The 25,559-nt window shown below is 39.7% G+C and overlaps 1 protein-coding gene across 3 annotated transcripts in view; it reads left to right on the top strand.

Moving 5' to 3' along the window:
- The window catches only part of COX10 (cytochrome c oxidase assembly factor heme A:farnesyltransferase COX10), a 121,009-nt gene that overhangs the window by 59,584 nt on the left and 35,866 nt on the right, over window positions 1–25,559 (top strand). For all 3 annotated transcript variants that reach the window (XM_070739740.1, XM_070739741.1, XM_070739743.1), the window contains one exon: window positions 7,195–7,265. In XM_070739740.1, the coding sequence (XP_070595841.1) occupies window positions 7,195–7,265 (71 nt within the window). The remainder of the gene's footprint in view (window positions 1–7,194; window positions 7,266–25,559) is intronic.

Here is a 25,559-nt window from a genome sequence, read left to right as displayed (position 1 = left end):
AGGTGTGTGCTGGGTGGACACAATAGAACACAGCTTCTCTTCTACATTAAAGCTCCAGCCTTGCTAGTTTAGTACAGCAAACATATGCCATCTATATATTTTATTAAAAGCTTTTTCAGCATCTGATGACAAAATTACAAATAGATCTTTATTTTTATTGATGTGTAGTAAATATGCAACTAATCTAATATTGTCTGCTGCTTACCTAGTTTTTATAAAATCTGCTTGATAATTATTAATAATAAACGATATAACTTACTGTAATCTAGTTGATAGCTATTAATTCATGATTGTTGTTAAGGTTTTTCATCAACATTAATCAGTGAGATTGGATGATAATTAGCACATTGAGTATGATCTTTAGCTGATTCTTGGGTAATTGCAATATAAATGCCTCTGATAATCAAGTATCTCAGTATTTAATTTTTTTTAAAGGGAAGCAACGTCTTAGACTTAGCCAGAAATTAGACAAAGATAAGATTTTGTTCCCTCCTCATGTTAGAATGCACAGTTACCTAATGAAATGAGTTAATGGGAGATCCAAAAACAAAGAGCGCATTCACACAGTGCTTAAATACAGAATTTTGTTGGTTGAGCATCCTTTGAGAATGATTTGGAAGAAAGCCTTTAGAATATGCACAAGTGTCTTTACTGCACCTCTACCAGCATTTTTTTTCCAAATTTGCATAGAAATCTGAAAAAAAAAATTCCCAGGAAATTTGAGAGTGGCACGAACGCCCGGCCAGTTTCCTGCCATTCCCCCTTTAATCCTGGCCATCTCGGGCTTTTCTGGGCTGCCAGAGGAGCCTTTCAGTGGTGCTTAAGGAGGCTTTGGCAGTCCAGAGCGAATGAGGCATTTTCCTTTCTCTGGTCACTTTGAGAGTGAATAAACCACTTCGCTGTGGTGACTCCCTCGGGCTGCCTCCCATACAACCAGGACAAGGTTGCCTCCCGGAGCGTCTGGGCATGGAAAGACAAAAGGCGCTTCGCCCCGGCCGGATCAACTCAGCTTCAGCCAAACCGAGGAGTCACCACAGTGAAGGAAAGGCGCCGGCTACAAAGCGAGTGAGCGAGAGAAGATGCGAGCCCTTCAGCATGGAAAGGAAGAGGAAACAGGTAGCAGCAGCAGCCACCTCTCGCTGCGAGGAGACAGCCTTGTGCCAGGTGTATGGGAGGCGTGTGCTCCTCCTCGTCGCCTCAGAGTACCTCTTTTTTTTTTCTTAACGTTTTAGATTTTTTTGATTCACCTCACCTTCTTCCTTCAGCAGCCACTGTCCTTCTCCTCTTCTTCCTCCTCCTCCCACCAAAATTCCGAGCTTTTATTTCTTTCCTAATGGGCTTGCACACATTTGCTTTTACATTGATTCCTATGGGAAAAATTGCTTCTACTTACAAACTTTTCTACTTAAGAGCCTGGTCACAGAACGAATTACTGTATATACTCGAGTATAAACTGAGTTTTTCAGCCCCAAAAATGGGCTGAAAAACCCGACCTCGGCTTATACTCGGGCCACCACAAGAGGGCGCCGGGTGACCACAAGAGGGCGCACCGCGGGAGCCCGGCAGACATTGCTGGCTTGGGCAAGTGTGGGAAACGGCAAAGTGTGGTGAACCGAAGCGGCTGTGGCAAGAGTGTGGCAGTTGCCTCCTCTCCCCTGCTCTAGCAAAGATGCCAGCCAACTGCAAGAGCGGAAAAGACGATGGGAAGCTGGTGAGGTCAGGGGGGGGGGGACTCATGAAGCAGGAATCCCCCCCCCCCACTTCCCATCGTCTTTTCCCCTCTCGCATGCCGTCGGAGCAGTTGGCTGGCAACTTTGCTGGACCCGGAGAAGGGAAGGCAGCTGCCTTACCCTTCCCACAGCCGCGTCACTCGGAGCCCCCTTTTACTTCCTGCTTGGAGCTCCTGTCGGCGCCTTGCAGCTACCTTCCCTTCTCCGGGTCCAGCAAAGTTGCCAGCCAACTGCTCCGACGGCGTGCGAGAGAGGAACAGACGATGCGAAGCTGGTGAGGTCGGGGGGGGGGACTCATGAAGCAGGAATCCCCTCCCCCCTGACTTCCCATCATCTGTTCCTCTCTCGCACGCCGTCGGAGCAGTTGGCTGGCAACTTTGCTGGACCGGAGAAGGGAAGGTAGCTGCAAGGCGCCGACAGGAGCTCCAAGCAGGAAGTAAAAGGGGGCTCCGAGTGACGCAGCAAAGTTGCCAGCCAACTGCTCCGACGGCGTGCGAGAGGGGAAAAGACGATGCAAAGCTGGTGAGGTCGGGGGGGGGACTCATGAAGCAGGAATCCCCCCCCCTGACTTCCCATCGTCTGTTCCTCTCTCGCACGCCGTCGGAGCAGTTGGCTGGCAACTTTGCTGCGTCACTCAGAACCCCCTTTTACTTCCTGCTTGGAGCTCCTGTCGGCGCCTTGCAGCTACCTTCCCTTCTCCGGTCCAGCAAAGTTGCCAGCCAACTGCTCCGACGGCGTGCGAGAGAGGAACAGACGATGGGAAGTCAGGGGGAGGGGATTCCTGCTTCATGAGTCCCCCCCCCCCCGACCTCACCAGCTTCGCATCGTCTGTTCCTCTCTCGCACGCCGTCGGAGCAGTTGGCTGGCAACTTTGCTGGACCCGGAGAAGGGAAGGCAGCTGCAAGATGCCGACAGGAGCTCCAAGAGAGAAGTAAAACGGGGCTCCAAGTGACGCGGCTGTGGGAAGGGTAGGGCAGCTACCTTCCCTTCCCCGGGTCCAGCAAAGTTGCCAGCCAACTGCTCCGACGGCGTGCGAGAGGGGAAAAGACGATGCGAAGCTGGTGAGGTGGGGGGGGAGACTCATGAAGCAGGAATCCCCCCCGACCTCACCGGCTTTTCCCCTCTCGCACGCCGTCGGAGCAGTTGGCTGGCAACTTTTCTGGTGCCGGGGAAAGGAGGCAACTCACCCTTCCCACAGCCGCTTCACGGTGTTTCGAAAGACAAGTTCTCTGTCATTTCGTCATTTAAAATAGCCCGTCGAAGCCGTACATCCAGGAGACCAGCCTGTCGGAAAAAATCCACCTTGCCAAAACCGCACCGCACGTGTTTGTGGTTCACCAGGTGCAGTTTGGCTCCTGTTCTCTCCTTTAGCAATTATTCCAGTTCCCTGTTTGAGCAAAGGGCTTAAGGGATCATTAAGGCATAATAGATGAGTCTGCATATTTTTCTCCAGCTAAATGTGGTTGCTTCATTGTAAACTCTGGGCCGGTGAGAATTACAATCACTTGGCTTCAACTTTTACAATCTTGGAGGCTCAGCCTGGCTTTGGAAGAAACTGGTGAACTTAGCTTCTTGTCATTATTATTATTTATTATTATTATTATTTATTAGATTTGTATGCAGCCCCTCTCTGTAGACTCATTAGTAGACCATGTGGCTGACATGGACAAAATATAGCAGCAACAACAACAACAAAATCAACAACAAAATCAACAAACAACAATAACAGAGTTGGCGGTCATGCTGATAACCTCACAGCAGCTAATGCTGAAGCTCTTCTTTGGATACAGATTTATTTATCTATCTATCTATCTATCTATCTATCTATCTATCTATCTATCTATCTATCTATCTATCTATCTAATTGGATTTGTATGCCATCCCTCTCCAAGGACTCAGGGTGGCTGACAGCATATATAAAAACAGAACAATAATGTAAATCCAATTAATGATGAGAAGGAATCCAGTTTTGAAGGATTCTAACTCTTAGGTTTTAGCTTTGTTGCTGATTGAGCTACTTTTTTTACTTTTTAATTTATTGTTAATATTGTTAATTTGTTTACCCTCTTTTAAATTTACAGAGCTAGTTTACTGGTTTTCTTTAAAATAAATATTCTAAAACATGTCTCAATTAATGTAATTTTATTGGTTTCCATTATTATAAGTTACCAGTAGCCACTGCATTTTCTAACCTCGGCTTATACTCGGGTCAATAAGTTTTCCCAGTTTTTGTGGCAAAAATTGGTGCCTCGGCTTATACTCGGGTCGGCTTATACTCGAGTATATACGGTAAGTTCTTAAGTAGAGGTACCACTGTATTACAATTTCATCCTTTTTAAAAAAAAAAAACCTCTTGTTGACTGATCATGAAGTTGCTGTTGTCCAGTTTGTTTAGTTCCCCTCTTGGCTTCAGTACTGGTCACAGTAGAAAGAGAAAGCCATCATAATTAAATATTTGATCTGATTCAGAACAGTTTTTCTTATATACTTATAGTTTAATAGATTCAGCCCTTTCATTAACAAATGTCATGAACCTTTTACATATGTCACAATTATTCTTTTATTTCTCCTTTTCCTCTGTATATCTTTTTCTCTTTCTCCGCTTCACTGAGTAGATATATAAGTATTATTTTCTTTTTAGAGTGACTCACCAAAAACATTTAATAGCCACTAAAAAAGAAAATTGTGGCATTACCTTAAGTTGTCCCATAACCTATTTGTGAGTCATGACTCACCATCTGAAAACCATTGAGCAAGAGAGCTCTTTAATCTGGCTCTAAATCTGATTGATATTCAAGCATCAGTTTTATATTTGTATGTAAAATCTGACATTTTCACACAGTTCTAATTCTTTCATAAACATGATAAGTGAAGGCCAGTCCAGAAAAAAAAACTGATGAGAAACATATGATTGTTCCTAACATTAAACAATAAAATAGCAGTTGACCTCACACTTTTAGAACCACAAAATGTAATTAGGTTGTCAATTCAATGAAAGCAATGTAATGGGAATGATCTTTAACAAAAATTTACCCACAAGTCATATTTAATGTGGTTTGTCCAACATCATGATTTAAATATTTATTTCTACTGTTTTCAAAGGTTCCATATACTCTTAATATCACAGCCAAGTTATGAGGGTTAATGGTACTCTATCACTGTATATTTAATTCTCTGTACATTCTCTTGCTGTTGAAATTGCCAGGATTGTAGGAAAGGTAATATGCTGCTTCGGTCAAATTAAATGATGCATTCAAACTTCCTGAGGAAACAGCTTTTGTAAGCAGCTAAAATATGTATTTATTCAGGTTTCATCTTGCAGTTTTTTTAAAAAAATTCTAAAACAAGCAAAACTATCAAATCTCTAATGATCTAATCTAAAACCAAGAATTACCCCCTGCTTGAAACTAGACATGAATGACATTTAAAATACATTCTTGAGGAAAATTAGAGGGATACTTTTGTCCCCAAACATCTGGGGGAAGATATAGAATATCTGATAACTGATACCTTGCTGACATTATCTGAAGTCATTGTATAAACACTTTTTGTTAGATACTATCTATTTATAAAAAATTACTTTTAAATATCACAGAAAGACAAATTAAGAACTAGGTTTAATATAGAGTATCTACAGATTTCCCTCTCATCTACTATTGCCACCTAGAAAAAATGGAGCAATGATACTGGATAGTCCCAAGGAATATGTTACCTTTAATTCCTAAACCTGAAGAATTTTAGCAGCTGAATTATTTAAAAAGCCAAATTGTATCTTCTGCTTTATGAAACAAGATCTTGTCTACTTTCATGTGTAAAAACATAAAAAAGATGTGCTGGACTAGATTTAGACCCATTTAATCTAGCATTTTTGTTCCCCGTCAACAAAATGCTTCTGTAAGAGCACAATCCTTCTATGAATAAAGGAATATTTTCGAAACATCTGGTGTTTAAAAGAATCCTTAGTGAAGCTAAAAACAAAAAATCTGATTTCGAACGAATAATAGCCATATCCTATGTTAATTCTTTATTAGAAACATGCAAGTTGATGGCTATCATAATGAAAATAAAGATATGTAATTATTTCTTTTTTCTTTCTCAAATTGCTTATCATTCAACTACACTGGAATGCTTCTTTTATTGTGGACACATTCCATGTATTTATGAATAATAAAATATTTTCTTGGTGCGACTGGTTGGAGATGTGAGGGTCAAAATTATTGATAATGAAATAACTGTGATCAGTCTGTTTGTGTCTGTCAATCTAATCTAATCTAATCTAATTTTTTTCCCAGTAAAAAAAATAGTTGCTTTAGTCAAGTTTTATCTTCAGCATTTGAGTATTATAACATTCTATCATTTTTCATAAAACTGAAAACAATTATACACATTGTCTAAATGTGGATAGTTTGTTATGATTCCTTATAATATCTCTACTGAAAGTTTTTATTACTACTAACAATATTCTTTTTTGCTGAACCAAAAATTAGTTCTTACAAGGAACAATCTTCTTACTGTCTAAGAAAAGAAAGGCTTATATATTTTAAAACTTTTTCATTGCCAGTGCAAATATAAGCTTTGCCTCTCCCCCACCATTTTATTCTCTCCCTGTATCTGGTTGGCATCAGTTAAAACTAGTACCGTTATAATTCCTGCACTGATTTACTTGTCTGTCCCACTTGAAAGATAATGAATTGTCCATAGAAAATAATATTTGTTAGCAGTGACCTAAAGCATAGCATGAGTTAGCTGATACTGCACTTATTTTCTTTTGTCAGCAACTGTAAACATCTGCCTATGGTGAATGCAAGCCTTCAAGGAACGATCACAAGGTCATCCTTGAAATTCGTATGAATAATTTCATAAAAATGATTGATACCTACTGAAACCTGTTGCTAATTATTTTGTATTGTTTTCATGAATAAATAAAAATGATAGACTTTTTTTATCCCCAGGTTTTGGTTTAATTAGTATGACATATTTTCTTTGCAAACTTGATTCACAGGATTATATTAGGCTAAGCTGCCATGTTAATCCCTCTGACTGGAGTGGAAACGATTGTCTTTTATCAGAAGTAGCAGTAGCATTTGCTAGAATGAGTGACTCTTGATAGGGTAACAGGCGTCAAATAGTGCAATGGTTGTGCACTTTTATTTAAAAAATAGGACAGATGAAATAAGGGTGTTTTTATGGAAGTATTGTCAGATTTGTCAAAAGTTCTGAGGAGAATGGATTTTGTGGACTTATTTCCAAAGTTTTTGTTCATACAGTTTCCCTGCCCTTTAAGGAAATGTAGGAAAAGTTATCTGTAAAATAGAATTGCAGTATTTCAGTTGTACCTTGAATTTAAAAAAAAAAAAAAATTGCATGAAGACCAGGCAGCTGTAAAAAAATAATTCATATTTTCAACAGTTTGAAGACATCTCTTAAATTGTTTTTCTTTTGTTTTTGTTGTTTCCTTTTGTAGTTCTTTGAGGTTCCATTTGATGCAAATATGAACAGGACAAAAAGCAGACCTCTAGTACAAGGACAGATCAGGTAAATTTGCACATATGCTTTCTTTGAGTAGAAATGAATCTCACTGTTGCTGTATGCATTTCCCATTTTCAGTCTTTCTTTGTGCTTAGTTAAATAAAGATTAAAAGACAGGGAAAGAAATCATTTTAAATGCTTTGATGATTCTGACACTTATAATGCCACCCAGAAAATGCATCAACTTGCTTTCATCATGTTCATATGTCGGATAAGGGCCATTATACATATGCTTATTAAGAGTTACAGACTTCAACATTTTCTTATAAAAATAAACATTAGAAGCAAAATGCTGATGCTATTAGGACTTGTGAATTACCAGAAAAATTAAACTCTCCTGCATTAAATCAAGAAACTTACTTTACATCACACAAGTAAATAGGCTTGTGCTCTTTTAATATTTGGGATACAAACCACATTATAATCTGATCACTGGTTTATGATATTCTAGTACTGTGATGGCTAACGCATGCCAGAGGTGGCAATCAGAGCCTTCTCTGTGGGCCTGCGCCCCATCGCCAGCTGCTCTTCTGGTTTCTGGCATAAGCATGATCTTCGCATGTGCCAGAACCCCGGAAACCTGAAGACCACCTGGTGTTTGAATTTCCAGTACTCTGGCACACAGAGTGCTAGAAACTAGAAGACCGGTGTGTACATGCACACCGGCTAGCTGGTCTGCAAGTTTCTTTGACTCTGGCGCATGCGAAGACCAGGTGACCGACACGTGCAAGCATGCCAGCCAGGTGGTCTTCAAGTTTCTGGAGCTCCAGTGCACACGAATATATGCACGTTCCAGTTCAGGCATTCAGTGCAAAAATAATTCGCCATCCCTGTTCTAGTAGAATAGAAGCACAGTACATTTTCTACTGCCAGTGACATAATCACAGGGTATTTATATTATTAGAATGATTCAGGACCCCTGGCAGATTCTGAAGTAAATAATATATAGTTGTGATTGCCAGGAATTAAGGATAACATTTTGGGGGCAAAGGTATGCATAAACAATTATTCAAAAGTAACAAAATATTACGCTATTACTATTATGGTCAGTGCTGTGCCAAATCACAGCCATATCACAGTAGTTGTAACTAGCTGAGTATGTGCTATTTCCTATCTACTGGGCTTATGACCCTGCATTCTGTTGGGTCCTTGGTACTCTCTGATTTTGGTGGTTTTCTTGCAGATGTTTCATTACAAAACTAGGTAGCATCATCATACACTGTATGACCTAACATCATAAGGCTGATTATGTAAACTAATTGATAATGAAACATAACGACAGTGAAAGGAGCATGCATAAGTGCACCAGCGTGTCTTCCGTCCCCTGTCCTAATGTTTCTCTCTTACTAGTATCATGTATATAAACATTATTATATCTTTGTATATTACCAATGCGTACTTGAATGAATGAATGAATGAATAAATAAATAAATAAATAAATAAATAAATCTGCAAGAAAACCACAAAGTTTAAAGAGCACCAAGGACCCCACAATTTAACTTTGAACTACAAGTATTCATTTCTATTGGTATTTGCATTCTCTTCCTGCCTCAAATTTTAATTGTTTCATTTTATACATGCATATTACATTTAAAGGTAGAGTACTTTTTAAACTTTCCATTTAAAATATTACATGTCTGCAAATGAAGTGTGACTTCATTACTTATTTATCTAAAGACCTTGGGAGTATACTGCTAAATACAATATATGAAATATAGTTATCCTCCTATAAATCATTGTAACACTTTTTGCCAAGATTTTACAAAAAAAAAAATCTTAAATATGTCTCATCTTTTGTGCATATGCTTTTCTCTGTGTATACATATAAATAAAAAGCCAAGGTCCCAGGAGGCTTCTGTTTGAACATAAAGCAACCTTGATTTCTGCTTGTGTGTCTGTTCAGTTTCTTAAAGGATTCAGTTCCAAGTTCTAGGGGTATGGGGAATGCTGCACCTTATTTGCAAACTTTAAACTAAAGCCCTTATTCATAAACTATTCAACAAACAATTTTCAGATAGCATTTCCATGATTTGTGCCAAGGATTATTTATAACAAAATTATGTTTTCCCTTAGGCATCTGTGAACAGTTGGTCCTATTTATTTCTGTGTTTTATCCATCATCTTTGGAGGATTTAAGAAAAGTGATGGATGAAATTACATGAAAATTGAAACAAAATAGTAAAGCAAGCCCTGGGGGTAAACTCACCCTCATTGTAAATAGAGTACTTTAGTAAACTTGTTCTGATTTGTTCTATGAGGTGGTGCTAATTATAGATTTCTAAGTTTAGTTAATTTTATTTTAAAAACATCAGGAGGAAAATTTTAATGAGAACATCTGTTGAGCACACAGTAAGCCAAAAATTTAGCCCAGCCAAAATTCAGTGAAATGGATCTATACCCTTCACTCTAGTCTTTGAATTTGGTTAGGTTACTATATATGAAATAAAATTTCTCCTTTCTCATTCCCAGATAAAATTAAAGGGTTTTTTGTTTTCTAATCTGAATTACATTCACAATAACTCACAAGAGCGATTCAATGCTTACACATATTTCTCAAAGATAAATGCTCTAAAATACATTAAGGGACAGAGCTCTCCACTGCTAAAGTACATATATAAAATGCCTCTTTCTCACATATTTATTTAGATGAAATTGGATGGATTTGAAAGATACACCATTTGGCAAAAATCATTTTTTTAAAAAGAAACTATATACTGCATTTAAATTGTCCTCTTTGCCCTGCAATTGGGGGGAGCGGGGTGTCCCAAGCAATCATTTACCCACCCATGTATTTATAGCCAGTTTAATGCTCTTTAAAAGGTCACAAAGCTTTAAATGATAAATGCCTATAGATTTCATGTTAGCTATCAATTGTCACTATTTCTTCAGCTGGCCAAAAGTATGCCTAACATAAGATCCATCTAATTGTGGGTTTGTCCTAATGTTTAAAACTTCCTTTTTTTAACAGTGATAATAAAAATAACAACAACAACAATTCTTTGGTCAACACAAAAAAATTATCAGCAAAAGTAATATGTCTGTTTTATGGAGTTTGATATGCTGATTCCAAAAATATGCTTAGTTTTGCTCTATCACATAAAGTGTCTGATATAGAAGCATTTTTGTTATTACATTATTTCTGATAGGTAGATTACTGTTTTCTTAATGTCACCAGTATATTTCCTATATCTTATAATAATGATTATAAGATATAGGTGAGGGGCGGCATACAAATCTAATAAATAATAATAATTATTGTTGTTGTTTTGTTGTTGTTGTTGTTGTTGTTGTTGTTATTATTATTATTATTATTATTATTATTATTATTATTATTATTAATGATGATGATGTTCTGTGGAAACTATACCTGCTACAGAAAAACTATATACATTTTTGAAATCAGAACAAAAAAATGATTCAAAAAAGTACAAGGTCAACTGCGATGATTACAAAAAATATTTTTTGTAGACCTGTGTAATAATTGTTGTTGTTGTTATCTAATACAATTAATACTGAAGGCAAATAAAAACTACACAAAGATAGTTGTATTTGAAAAGTTGGTGTATGCTGGGAATCCTTCCAAACATGTTTGGGACGTGCATACGGAATTTTACATGCCTTCAAAGCGTTGGGGGTGGGGGTGGGTTGTGATACATTTGACTTTCATCTAGTTTAATGATGGGCTAGTCTATTCTTGTTATTTTACTTTAACTTTTTGATGCTGTAAATACAGAGACAACTACTGCATTTACTGAGAAAATGTTTTGAAGTCTATTGATTTTACATAAAGTACTAAAGTGCAATTGTCACTGATCAAAACACTTTAAGAACCATGAATGTACAGATCATCTTTTGATAACCTTCTCAAATATATGTATTTGTTGCTATCTTCAGACTAATAGAGGGAGATGTTTTCATTATGTAGTCCTGTTAGCAATGTCTCATTTTTCTGTCATTTCACATGTTCATGTCTCCTATCACATGCTATCAAACCTTTTAGACAAAAATACCTTGTTTCCGTCTGTTCTGATTTTATGTTTGATACATAAATGGATGCATCTTGATTGAATCTATATGCTTTGTTAAATGCCTACTCTCTACCACTATTAAATCATTGGATTTTTAAATTATTTTTGCAGATTATTGTGCAATCCAGATTCAGTTATTTTGTATTTGTTTATAATAGAGCTATAATGGACCAAAGTTTGAAACTACTTTAGATTTAATGTTATTTTTGTTTGTTTGTTTGTTTTGAATATAACTACTTTTTTGATATAGCCATGACAAATATTATGCAGAATAAATATAAGATAACACTGGGCCACATTTCCCTGTCATGGTAAGCTATAATTTGGGAAAGAGATCTTGTTAATTCTTCCAACCAGAAATTGCCCCAAGGCTGAGGAAATTATTCAAATTATTCTTCTTCCACAGCTTGTGAAATGAGTCACTGTATGAGAGTTTGGCACATCTCCAGCACATGACATCTAGGAAGCCAGTTGGATGTAGCACTAACAAATATGATCCTTATGAAAGCATTACACTCCTAATTATTATTAGGATAGTAAATCCATCATTTCTGACTGGGTAATAAATAAACATTTATGTTTGCTAGGCGCATTTTCTTCTCAAGTAGTTTTGACAATGTATCATACACATTTTATAGTTTCTTCCATTCAGCAACCAGTCTCAACTTACCATCTTGCTAAACTTCCTCTCCATTCTACATATTATCCTCTGACAAGCTAGTATTTTGAGTTTGTATGACATGATAAAATTCAAATCCATCTAAAGAAAGTACATCTTAGCTGAGAAAGAAAGCGCAACTCAAATCTGTCTAAAGAAAGTGCAACTTATGTGTTTTTCAAAACTTTTTTTTAGACTTTTACCATTGAATTTGCATGGCACTTAAAATGTAGGAACCCCAAAGGATTTCTAACCATATATACTGTTGCCTAATATTAAATGTTATTTGTGTTTGTGAGTAAAAGCAGATGCACAAACAAAAGCATGATTATTGTGGCATGTAATCTTTTGTATTAAATAATTAATAGCTTTTTGCAGTGCCAAATATCTCATTCTTGATTGGGTAGTTCATTGCAAATACTACTTGCATGGCATGACAGACCTCTCTTATATGAATAATGTCTGTCATTATTACCCTAATACAAAAGGAGCAATCTCAAACTGCTAAACATCACTTCTTGTTCATTTCAAGTCATTGGGACATACTTGTACTGCCAGATACTTAAGTACAATTCACAGAGGATTTTCAAATGTCACTTGTCTCATAAATATCTGTTGGTGAGTAACTGGCTCCAAACTGAAGCTGCAAATATTTTATTTAATTTCATGCTTGTTAAAGGGGTGTGCACTCTCCTTTAAAATGGGATAGTTCTAAAGAGACAATACTGCAGTGTTTTCTTCAAATGTTTATCCTGGACATTTATAATTTTTATAAAATTAAGTATATTCCACCTTGCTGAGTTTTTTTATTCCTTCTGTATGTTTTATCTTTAAAATAAAAAGTTGACATTGGTTGAATGTGGTAAACCAAATATTTAAGATTTATATTTTGACATGTCTAACTACTTGTGAGAATGTTCCCTTTGCATTCTAAGCTGTGGGATACTTATTAGCTTCTCTCATTTGGGGAGTTGCATAACAATCCGTGAAAGGAAAATCCTTGGGCTAAAACATATTTAGAGGAGATAAAACCCACATCAAAGGGTAGAATAATGGAATGTTATAATGCCTATGTCTGAAACAGCAGTGGCTATTTAACCCGACTGTCTGCAGATTACTTGGTTTATGGACAATATCAAATCTGTATGATTTTCTTATATTATAATTTATAATTCTAGGGTGTAAATTTGTGCTTTACAAATTAAATTAAAAAAAATATGTGCAAGAATAAAACTTATATGTGCCAAGTGACCTTACTTTAAAGTTTGTAGAAGTCATTGTCTATTCAGTGCATTGTTTCTCTTGGTTATGCTCTCAGTAAAATCACTGCTGCAAGTTGGTAGGGACATTCCATTATAAGCAATTGCATGTACTAAATAGAAATCCTACGAAAACATTTGACCCTTACGCTTTTCTGCTTTTCAATTCAACTGTGAGGCCTTTGCCATGGTATTATTTATCAAGGCCTTTAATTACATGTGGGACAGTTGATAAATATACATGCATTGTGCATCACATCCAGTTAGGAAACATCCCAGATGCTCATATATAAGCTAAGAGTCATGGTGCATTTGAGTAAATAGCCCTCCATCTGCTTCTGAAGACCACTGCTGGGGAGTGATACACACTCCTAATGGAGTTGTCTTAGCCTACTGTATTGCAGGGACTAGAGCCTAGCTATTTGAAGGAGGACAACAATTGTACCCTATAATCCTTTTCACTGTGACTTCCAATATAAGTAAACTTTAGGGATGTACCATTTTTGCCATTTCAATTTTCTTGAGAATATAATGGAGAACAACTTCGTTCTTTCAAAAGCACTCATGCAAAGTAGAATCTTAGATTATAGTCTGTTGTGATATTCAACTAAAATATATGGTAGATATGTCAATATAAGATATTTGCTAGTTCACCTGGATAAACATGTCAGTACAAAAAAGTACACACACTAATTTTTGTTTATTAAAATGACTTAAATATTGTCTGCATTTGGGGAGATGGTAAACAGTATAAGAGTCTTTGGACTCTCAGTCAAAATCCTGCCCAGTCTACACAGTACCATTTATGTATGAAATAGTTGACACATGCTTTCTATTGATGGATGATTGGGCAATTTTGTGTAAATGGGCATAGCAGAAAATTAAGAGAAGAGGAAGAAAGGGGTGAGAGAAGAAGTAAGAGAGTAAGGAGATTGTATGTATAAAAGAAATAAAAATAGAAACATTGGTGGTCCATTCAAAAAAAGTAAACTATTATTTCACAAGTAAGCGGAGATTTCTGTCTCTCTAAACAGTAACTATAATCATATCATCTGTTCATACTACGTTGTTGTTCAACAAAGTTTTAATTATTCATAATCTTATGTTTCTTTCAATAAATGTGATAAAATATATTTTAGCTCCATATAGCATACTATATCAGAAGAAATACCTTAAAATACCTCTATCCATTGACCATGGTATCCTTCTGCGATGGCTGGAGGGATTGAGAATGGAAGGCACCATTTTATGGTGGTTCTCCTCCTACCTTTCTGGCCAATCGCATTCAGTGTTAGTGGGAGGACAGAGGTTGATCCCTAGGTCCCTCCTTTGTGGGGTGCCTCAGGGGTTGGTCCTCTCTCCTCTCCTATTCAATATCTACATGAAACTCTGGGGTAAGATCATCCAATGTCATGGGGTGAGTTACCAACAGTACACTGATGACACTCAGCTGTATATTTCCACCCCATGTCACTTTAGCGAAGTGGTGGAAGTAATGTGCCAATGTCTGGAAGCCGTGAGGGTCTGGATGAGAGTCAGCAGGCTAAAATTCAACACTGACAAGACTAAGTGACTGTGGGTCCTTCCTCCCAAAGACAATTCCATCTATCCGTCTTTGGTCGTGGGAGGAGAAGTAATTCCCCCTTCGAAAAGGGTTCAAAACTTGAGTGTCCTCCTAGATTCACAGCTGGGGGGGCTTTTGTGCAAGTTTGTCTTGTTTACTAGTTGCAGCCCTACTTTGACCAGGAGGCGCTCCACACAGTCACTCACGGCCTCATCACCTCTCACCTTGACTATTGCAATGCGCTCTACATGGGGCTACCCTTGAAGAGTGTTCAGAGACTTCAGCTGGTACAAAATGCAGCAGCACATGCAATAACGGGTGTACCAAGGTACGCCCGTATTACTCCTATCTTATGGAAACTGCATTGGTTACCAATCGGTCTCAAGATGCAATTCAAGGTGTTGGTTATCACCTTTAAAGCCCTAAATGACTCAGAGCCAGACTATTTACGGGACCTCCTCACAGTCTTCCCTCTAATTTTTTTTCGGTGTGAGCAGAAAAGTATAATGTCTGAGTGGCACATTTCCATGCCTGGGCGTGGATCGGTTAGAAACAAAAGGGGGTCACATGACCTCAGGACACACAGCAACGGTCATAAATATGAAATGGCAGCAAAGTTTTGATCCTCTGATCATCGGGCTGCTGCAAAGGTCCTAAGTGTGAAAAAGGGGCATAAGTCACTTTTTTCAGGGCCATTGTGACTTTGAACGGTCAGTAAATGAACCAATGGAGGCCAATGTTTCTATCTCATGAGTAAGATGGTTATTAAGTGAGTTCTGCCTCACTTTACCACCTTTCTTGCCACAGTCATTAAGTGAATCCCTGCAGCTGCTTGGACATCCCAATAGATATTCACATAACCCTGGGACATAGCCACCATCATAACTAACTTGTCAAATGTCCAAAGTTTGATCCAATAACCCCTTTATTTTTCTAACAAAATCCTTTCTTCCTAGAAGGAAGAATAGAAAGAATAAAATGGAAAATGGGATTAAAAGGGGATACAAAAAAAAAGAAAGAAAAGGGTTTGGTTCAAAGTTCTGCTCAGATTGAAGACATTGGAGTTTGAGAAGGGTTGATTAAGCTTGGAGTATTGTTTTGTTTGCTCTTTTTTAACTTCTATTTTTCTATTTAGATATATGAATTTAGCAATTGCTGTTCTGTTTTAATAAAGTTAGAAGTATTGATTATAATAAGACATGCAGTAGGTGATATTGATTTGGATTAATGCATAAATGGAATTGAATTTAGCACTTTGGCATACTGGTTAATAAGTTAGAAATATAATTGGTGTAGTTTTTGAAGGAACATTAAGGAGGGAATTTAACTAAAAGAAAATGTATGTAACTGGATGACAAAATTAGAAAAAAAAACTTTTGCAACTTTTGGGATGATTGATATTAGTTACTAAGAAAATAAGTGTACTGCATTTTATTCATGGGAAATTAGATGGTACACTGTATTGTTTGAATGTATGTTGAGAGAGAAAAAAATTACCCCCCCCCAAAAAGTCCTCCCACCCTCTTTCCCTCCATTCATTTCATTCTTCCTCCTCCCTCCATTTCTCCTTCCTTCCTTCCTTCCTTCCTCTCCACTTCTCTCTTTCCCTCCCTCTCTTTCCCTTTTCTTTCTTTCTCTTTTCCCTCTCTCATTCTCTCCTTCCAGGTCTCTCTCATTCCTGCATCCTATCCCTCTCTCCCCACTTCACTCTCTCCTTTGTTTATCTCTCCTCCCTTGTGTGTCCAATCACACTTGGCCAATAAAGAAATAAAGGAAGGATCGTCCCGGAGCAGATTCCATTGGCTCCAAAATGGGGGGGGGGACACCCGGCCATGTTGGAGGGAAACTGGGTGGGGAAGAGACGTGCTGCCAGGCACTCGGCTCCAGCCCCTCCCGCCTTTTCATCCTCCCTCTCCGAAGCTTTGTTCTCCCTCTCCAACACCCACCCCTCTCTCCGAAGTTTCACAACTCCTCACATTGTCTCAGCACTCACAATGGACAGCTCGCATCTCTTTTGACTGCCGGATTCTCCATTTCAAAATGCGGGGTGGGGGAGGCAATCTTCCAAGCCCTGCTTTAAACCCCTCAGGAGGCTTTTGAGACTCCTTCACAGCGATCGCTCCTTCACAGCGATTGGGTGGTTGCTGTCAGCAGATGTTTTTGCTGGCCGTCGCAGGTCTTGATGTCAGGAGGCCCTGATGCCCTGACCGCTGTGCTGGCCTTGTGCCATGGGGGGGGGGGGCGTGCAAGCCCCTTGCCTTCACCGCCTCCTCTTCCACCGCCCAGCTGTCGGAGCCCGTTTACAAGGGGCTGGTAGAAGACCTGATGTCGCTTTTGCTAAAGGTAAAGGGAAAAAAGAGTAAAAGCGACATCGGATCTTCCACCAGCCCCTTGTAAACGGGCTCAGGCAGCGGGGCGGTGGAAGAGGAGGCGGTGGAGGCAAGAGGCTTGCACACACACACCCCTATGGCACAGGGGCCCACTGACGTCAAGGCCACCCGGGGAAGCAGCACACAGCAACAGAGCCAGAGAAGCTGGGCGGGCGCCGGCTCCATCACTCTGGCATGGAAAACTCTGGGCTGAGCTTGGTTTTTCCCTGCGCCCCAGCACGCTACGCGCGTTAGAGGAAACACTGCCACCTCATACCTCATACCTTGCTGCGACCAGTAAGGGCCCACAGGGTCGGCCTTCTCCGGGTCCCGTCCACAAAACAGTGTCATCTGGCGGGGTCTTGGGGAAGAAACTTCCCTATGGCAGCTCCAAACCTTTGGAATCAACTGCCTCCAGAGAACCTCCACCCTACCGTCTTCCAGAAAGCTGTTAATACCTGGTTTTTCTGGCAGGCCTAGAATTAAGAATGACTGTGTATGTATTGCTTTTTAAAAAAAATTATTTTATAGCATTATTGTTTTATTACTGTTGTATTTTTATTGCTTTTAGTATTTATGATTCTTGTTACCTGCCTGAGTCCGGTTGGAGTGGGTGGCATAATAAATATACTGTAGTTAGTTAGTTAGTTAGTACTTAGTTAGTTGAGATAACCTTAGTATAAGAACTTTACTTTTATTTTTATTTCGGTAGTACTGAAGTAGCAAGGTTTTAAATTTAGATAAACTCTATGAAACTGCTTATTTTAAGGTTTGCTGTTTTTTTGCTTTTTTTTTGTTACTGTGAAAAGCTAGTTTCCAAAATTCAGGGGGCAATCCGATATTAGATTTCCTTCTCCTAAATGGAAACCTGTATTTGAGATTGGAGGGAGAAATTCAAATGCTATTCAATGTTGTACTATAAGTTATATGTTTCCATTTTATTGTATGAAATAGTATGATATGAATTTTGGCAATTCATCATTAAAAGTAGGAATCAAATTTAAGAAAACTGATTCTGTGATTTAATGGAAGATCTAGTAATGGTTTTAAAAATCTTACGGGGGATAGAGATAATGTGAATGAATATTATATGCATGAATATATTTGCTAAGAAAATATCGGTAGGTTAGCGTAACAGTAGCTATTACACTAGTAAAAATAAAATCAAGTCAAAGCAGAATATCGTTATAGAATACATGATACATATCCCATGTCATATGTAGCAATTATAAGTGATGAATGTTTAAACCAAAAATCTATCTCATAGACATGAAATGTAACATCAGACACTCTCAAAATATAGTTTTACATAACCATTTGTTTCATGGTGATCAATCTGAAAGTTGATCAATTTGAAAGTCCCTTAAAATACATAGCCATTTTTACAAAAGACTAAAAAGTACAAAGAATTTCTTACCAACTAAGCTTTTAGACATCAACGCTCATTCCAATATTATCACAAAAGTCAATTCCTAATATAATAATTATGTCTGAGAAAAGGTCTTGTTTTCACCCACACTGTGTTGTGTGAATAAAGGCACCCCAGGGGATATGCTGTGGAAGATTGTAGCCTAAGCTTTCTGTGTGTCAAAACTCAGAAGAATGTTCACACCAGAGGATGCAGATCCCTCTATTGAATTCTTAAGCAAAATCTAAGATGCTCTAAATGGCTTCTTGATGTTTTAATAGCCATTGGGAACTAGCGACAAGGCAACCTAGGCAGATCATTCTGTCAACATTAAGCAGAAATAAACTGATCTTCACTGGGCTTGGAAACTAACGTGGGTCAAGTCTACATAACAGTTGGATGGGAAAGAGTTTAAGAGAACTAGAGCTGGGGGCGAAACTAGGGAGTTGACCAGAAGTGATATTCCGCCGTTTCGGACCAGTTCAGCAGAAATTTTAACTGGTTCACCAAACTGGCAAATACTACCTCTGGCTGGCCAAACCAGTCGCCCTGTTGCCACTCTCCCCTACCCGCTGCTCTCTCTGCCCACCTGCTCGCCCTGCCCATGGGGGTATATATTTTGCCTTTGCCATGCAGCCCAGCTAATTATCTCACCTCCATGCCTTACCCTCTCTGCTCAGCAAAGGTAGGCATGCCACCCACTTGGTATTCCTCTTGGCTGGGTCGGGGAACACGCTGCCATTCCCTAGCTCCGGGCTTGCCCTACCCGGAGCCTTCGCCCACTTGCCATTCCTCTTGGCCAAGTCGGGGAATGCACCAATCCCTGGCTCTGGCCTTTCCTGGGGCTGCCACCTTCATGCCGCCCACTCACCCTCCACCTTGCTCACCTTGTTCTGTGCCTTGGTGGGGATCTCCAGTGAGCGTCGAGTCGCCAGTAGTTTTCAACTGTTTTCCAAGAAGCTCCGCTGTGATGCCATCCCTCGGTGCAGTAGGCTATTCTCCTGACTGGGTCTGGCCACAAATGGCACTGGCAAACAATGGGGTGCACATGTGCGGCCAATGCAAAGAACAGGGTGGCAACAATTTCCTTAGGCCTATTTTTCTTCATGTAGTTTTCAGCACGAGAAGCCTCCAGCCACCGCTGGCGGCTCAGTTCCAGCTGGCAAAGAGGCAGCAGCTGCAGGCTTCTTGTGACAAAAACTACAAGCTGAAAAAGAGGCCTGAAGTCCCATTGCTTCCCTGTTCTTTGCACCGGTCACACACCCGCACCCCATTGCCTGCCAATGAGTGTGCATGCCTGCACCCCATTGCCAGACCTGGCCATGAGAATGGCCTGCTGCACCAGAAGGACACATCACAGTGGAATTTCTCAGAAGGCAGCTAGACTGATGTCCACCTCCCACCGGCCTCCTCCCACGCGGGGGAACGTTTGAACAGACATCACACACCCCCCTTGGGAAATTCGGAAAGGGCTCCTACATGGACCAGAGGGGGCGGCACAGAGCGCACTGATAGCAGAAAAGGAGCTGTGTGCACAGCCACGGCACAGGAGCAAGAATTGACCTCTGCATGCACAGGGAGCAAAATGTTGTGAGAGGACACGCACATGGCGGTTTTGGCGTGTTTCAGCTTTTTTTGCTTCCACGCACGCACAGAAGCAAAAAAAACCCCACCGAAATCTCACACGCCTGCACATCTTGTCACGACATTTGCTCCCTGTGCTTGCGTAGAAGGCAAATCTCACCGCTGACGCACACGCAGACCCACTGGTTGATTAGAGCTGCGTACACACCAGCGGTACATTGGCACCTCCCCTTTGACAAAGGGCAGAGGAGGAACCATAAAGGGAGAGGCTGCAGGAGCTGACTTTTCTGCCGGTTCTGTGAGTATGGCTTGGTGGGGGTATATCCAGTTGGCCACACCCAATCAATTTTGCTGCGAGTGATGTCCAGTTGACCATGCCCAATCAGTCACACGACCCCCTCCCCCTACCTAGCCATGTTCAGAACCATTAGTAAAAAAAATTGGATCCCACCACTGGCAGTTGATCCCCTGGCAGGAGACAATGGCAAAATGCTTCCTATTGTTGTCAAGAAATGTACATGGGTATGCCTACAAATCTGCCATGAGTATAAAGAAACTTGACTTTTTGTTATGGAAACTACAAGCAAAAATGTGTGTTTCTTAAAAATTAAAGACCAGAAAACAACTGGTCAAAAATATATATTCTCAAAAATATCCATTTGGTTGGGTTAAATAATAAAATTTGTCTGGGAATAGACTCTCCTTATGGAGCCTATTAAATTTATTTACAGATGAATTTATACATTTTGCTTTAAGAAAATCTAACTCCTTGGCACTCTGGCTCTGTTTTTAATCATGTAAGACTTTATCTTACCAACAGTGGCCCGTTATTCAACATGTGCCAAGTAGTTTCAAAAATGACACTACTCAGCAAGTCCATTACCAAACTGTCTCGGATGCTAAATGGCTTAAAACTCAAATTCTATTTGCAGTAAGTCACGTAAAAAGTGCATTTCTTCTGTAAATGGTTGAGTTTATTAGGCCTTTAAACAAGGGACAGCTTACATATTATCAACTTGGCAAGTCAGATACCAGGGTTTACACTTTAATTAGACTATGCTAGCATAGTCATTGCTGCAGAGTTTGCATTCCAGAGACTAAGATACACAAAGAACTCTCTCACCCATTTTATTGGAATCTACTTGATAAAAAAAAAATCACAGTTTATATTCTAATAATTTTTGCTGAAAGGGGGCCTATCTGGGTAATGGGATGTATGTATTCATTTCCATGCTGGTTTGCTTTACTTTAAATTTCTAATGATCTGCTCAGGGTCCCTGCACAAATATTTAACAGGATGAACACCTCTTGCAGAAAAGGTGATAATGTGCAAAGGAACAGAACTCATTGAAACTTAAATATATAAAAAGTTGGATAGAAAATAGATATTCTGCCCATAAAAAATAATATTGAAGGGAGATGATAAAGCCGTCACTCTAGTATAAAATAATACATGTTGTTAGTATTTCTTATGCCATCCTTCAGTTACAGTTTGGGATACTGAATAACTGAATGATAAGGAATATATTCACTATTGTTAACTGTAACATTATATATTAATGGTGGTTATATTGTTATCTAAGAGCAAGTAGGATCAGAATCTCCCTGATTTTTCACCTTTCTATTTTTAATTTCTTTCTGGTTTTTTCATTTTTTGGGATTCAGTCAAATAACCAAACCTATTGAGCATGGATAGGATATAAATAAGAGGTTTGATATTAATACATAGCTTATTCTGCAGGTTGTGAATAAGAATTCACATACGTCATTTCATACAAAGGCAGAGTTATGAGATTAATAGAATGAAGATTCAAAGTCCTTGTTATTGCATTCTCAGAATATAGAACAGAGTACCCCAACCTTTCCAGCTTTGTGAACTGAAGGGGGGGGGGAAGCAAATGGAGCGTACACACTCACCTGCCACTTGCACAAGTGGGGATGTACAAGTGTGTGCTTGCCCCCCGCTTCCACAGCCCAGTTATGAATGGCTCAGGGCCCGGGAATTAGGGAACCCTGCTAAATAAAATCTTCTACAAATGAGATGATGAGTTGAAACTAACTACAGGGGATATTTTGATTAGCAGTAGTCCTCAATTTACAAGAATTCATTCAGTGACTGTTCAGAATCAAAACAGACTGAAAATGTGGACTTATGACCATTCTTCATATTTATGACCACTGCAACATACCCAGGGTCATGCGATCATTGGCATCTAGCATGTATTTATGACCATTGCAATCGCCCAGGATCCTGTGATCACCTTGTGATCTTCTAAGAAGCAGAATCAATAGGAGATCCAGATTCACTTAACAACCATGTTACTAATTTAACAACTGCAGTGATTTAGTTAGCAAACTGGCAAGAAAGTTTAGAAAATGGGGCAAAATTCAGTGAATAACTTCTTGCTTGGCAACAGAGATGTTGGGCTCAATTTGGGTTAAGTTGAGGACTGCAGTGTTTCAAATAGAATTCCTGAGTTGTAGCTGTTGTTCATAATTTTATCTAAGAGTATCACTGAAATAATGAAAAGCCTTTCTACACAAATGAAACTAATAGAATCAGGCCTCATTGCATTGTTAAGAACAGCATGAAAAACAAGAAACAATGATAGTAAAAGTAATTATAGCAAAATAAAAAAATACAAAAAGTACAAAAATACAAATACAAAAATGCAAATACAGGTATACAAACTCATATTTTTAAAAAAAGAAATGTATTCTTTAAAATGGTTATAATGTTGTGAAAATGAGAGAGATGAGGCTGTTTTCGAGAAATAAGTGACTGCTTTAAACTAGGCTGATTTGTTTATAAAGTTGCTAACCTCTGTAATTCTGGGCAGAGGAAATGGAACATCTGCAACTGAGATTGGTTAAGGTCTGGGAAAACTAATTACCTTCAGTTTGGTTAAGATGCAGGGTCAATTACATTTTCAAACAACAGCTTATATGTTCTCCTACAGCAAAGCTGGGATGTCATATATTATCTGTTTCCTTGTTTAGAAAGAAAGAAATGAATTTACATAGCTATGTGATTTTTTAATGTAGGCAGTACAAATTTCTTTGCAAAGAAAGGGAAGCTGGCAACTTTGGACTAAAAATGCCATGTCAGGAATTCAAGAGATATTTATTTTTCTCAGCCACATTTCTGTCAGTTGAATTGGTTTTTAATAGCACTAATCTAAAGAAGTGGCTCTTAAAAGATGGTTTTTTACAAGTATCTACTCCTGATGTAACAGAGTGAAACCAATTACCTCTCTTTCTTTTAACCCCCAGAATCCACAAAAACTATTCCTGGGGGTTGGGAAACAATTTAATGGTAAGCAAGCTACAGTGGGAAGCAGAAAAGTCACTGTGAGGAAAGGTCTGTCCATGAAAGGTTGGCTATTACTCAACATTTCTTAATTTTCGGAATAAAAATTCAAACTAATTCATTGTTAATAGCCTTTACACTAAAAAGTTTTAATTGAGTATAAGGAATTTAATATCTTTTTCTGGATTTGATTTTATCTTTAAAGGATTTATTACAGTATTTTTTAAAATGATTTTATGTACAACTTTATAAGCTTACTTTTGATCCATATCAGATAGATAGATAGACAAGCAGTCAGACAGATAATGAATAGATAGATAGACATGTACACACACTTGTATATTTGTGTGTGTGAAAGAGTATATATCTCACTTGTTTCATAGAATAATTAAGCTGATGAAATATTTCATATTTGTGGATGGGTATAAATATTCATGGTTCTGATGCATAGGTCCCTGAGGCATAAGATTTTGCAGTAGAGTATTGGAGTTAAGAATCAGATTTCCATTTTCCCACCAGTATTATTCTAGTGTTCCAGACTGTTTCTTTGTTGCAATTACAGTGATACATTGTCTTACGAACTTAATTGGTTCCGGGAGGAGGTTCGTAAGGTGAAAGGTTCATAAGACGAAACAATGTTTCCCATAGGAAAAAATGGAAAACCGATTAATGCATGCAAGCCCCCCCCCCCCAAGAAATCGCAAAAATTGGTGTTTTGCTGGGCGCCGCCGCCCAGGCGCTTCTCAGCGCTTCTCCACTGCTTCTGGAAGGAGAGTCCAGGATGGGTTAACCCTCAATCTTATTGGTTGAGACTGAGTTATAAATTAACATGTTAATTAGGCACCGCCCCTTGCCTGCCCCCAAGGGCTCAGTTTTTAAAACTCAGTCATTGGAATGAGACATATGAGTTTTTGCTTAGTGATTTAATGTGATAATTAAGTCTGTTTAATGTGATAATTAAAATGAATTTTTACTAACATGTTTTCTTTCTCCTTTCTATTTTACTGTTTTTCAGATGCAGTTGCCAAGTAGGGGTCTCTGCCCTCAGTGGGCACCACCCCCATCGTTTGTCCCTGTGGAACCTCTTCCCTCAGAGGGTACCGTTTCGAAGGGGGACTCAGCCTCAGGTCCCTGACCTCAGCGGTCAGACCGGGCTGCAGCCAAAGGTGGGGGGGTCCGCCCCCCCCCACTGGGAGGCTGTTTGGAGGAGCTGGAGGGTCGAAGCTTCCTTCCAGGCTGCCCAGGAGCGGATCGCCGCATAACGCCGCTGCCGCTATCGCTCGCCGCCAGCCGATCAGCTGTTCGGCGCTAAGAGCGGATCGCCACCGGAACGGCCGCCGCGGCCGCCGCCGCCGCCGCCGCCGCCATTAGAGGCAGAGCCAGGGCCAGGAAATAAGGCCTCTGGTTACAAGAAGCGCGCGCAGCGCGCGCGCTGAGGAACATATGTTCGGCGGCCTCATTGCAAGCTTCCCATATGATCGGCGGCTCCCCGGGCTACTGGGAATCGATCGGCCGCCGCGGCAGCAGGCATTTCGGCTCGGGGACCTCAGGCTCTCTGATAGCCGCCGGGGGATGAAGGGAAGAGGCGTTTGCCGCCCTCACTACTCGCGCCCGCCATTTTGGATATATTTCGGGCCGCGTAACGGTTACTGCCGCCATTTTTTTGATGGAAATTGGCGGGAACCCCCCCCCCTACCTCCTCACTCTCCTCATAGTCCTCCTATCAGGTTGGAGGGATGGCATGAGTGGGTGGAGTCTTCGTGGGCAAAGACCGTTCGCCATTTTGTGGAGGAGAAAAAGCCTCGGTCGGTAGTTTTTACTTCACCGCAGAGCTGTGTTTGGTCAAATTGCCTTGTTTCCTGCAAAGGATTATTCTGTGAGTACCATGGAGCCAACTGTCCCCGGGCCAGAGAAGGTGGCATGCCCAGATGTAGTGGCTAAGGCCAAAGATAAGGCCAAATCCAAGCCCAAATCGCAGGGGACTTCCTCCTCAGCTCTCAGAGAAGCCGAAAGGAGGATTCAGGCACTCGAGCAGAGGTTGGAGACTGTTTTCCAGGCCCCCTCCCTGTCTACAGGACCTATGCCAGGCCAATTACCATCAGGAGCCTTAACACCACGCT

Source organism: Erythrolamprus reginae, chromosome 2 (genome assembly GCF_031021105.1).
Source record: "Erythrolamprus reginae isolate rEryReg1 chromosome 2, rEryReg1.hap1, whole genome shotgun sequence".
Classification (NCBI taxonomy): Eukaryota; Metazoa; Chordata; class Lepidosauria; order Squamata; family Dipsadidae; genus Erythrolamprus; species Erythrolamprus reginae.
The sequence above is the reverse complement of the archived record's forward strand: the minus strand, read 5'-3'. Positions and strand labels throughout refer to the sequence as shown.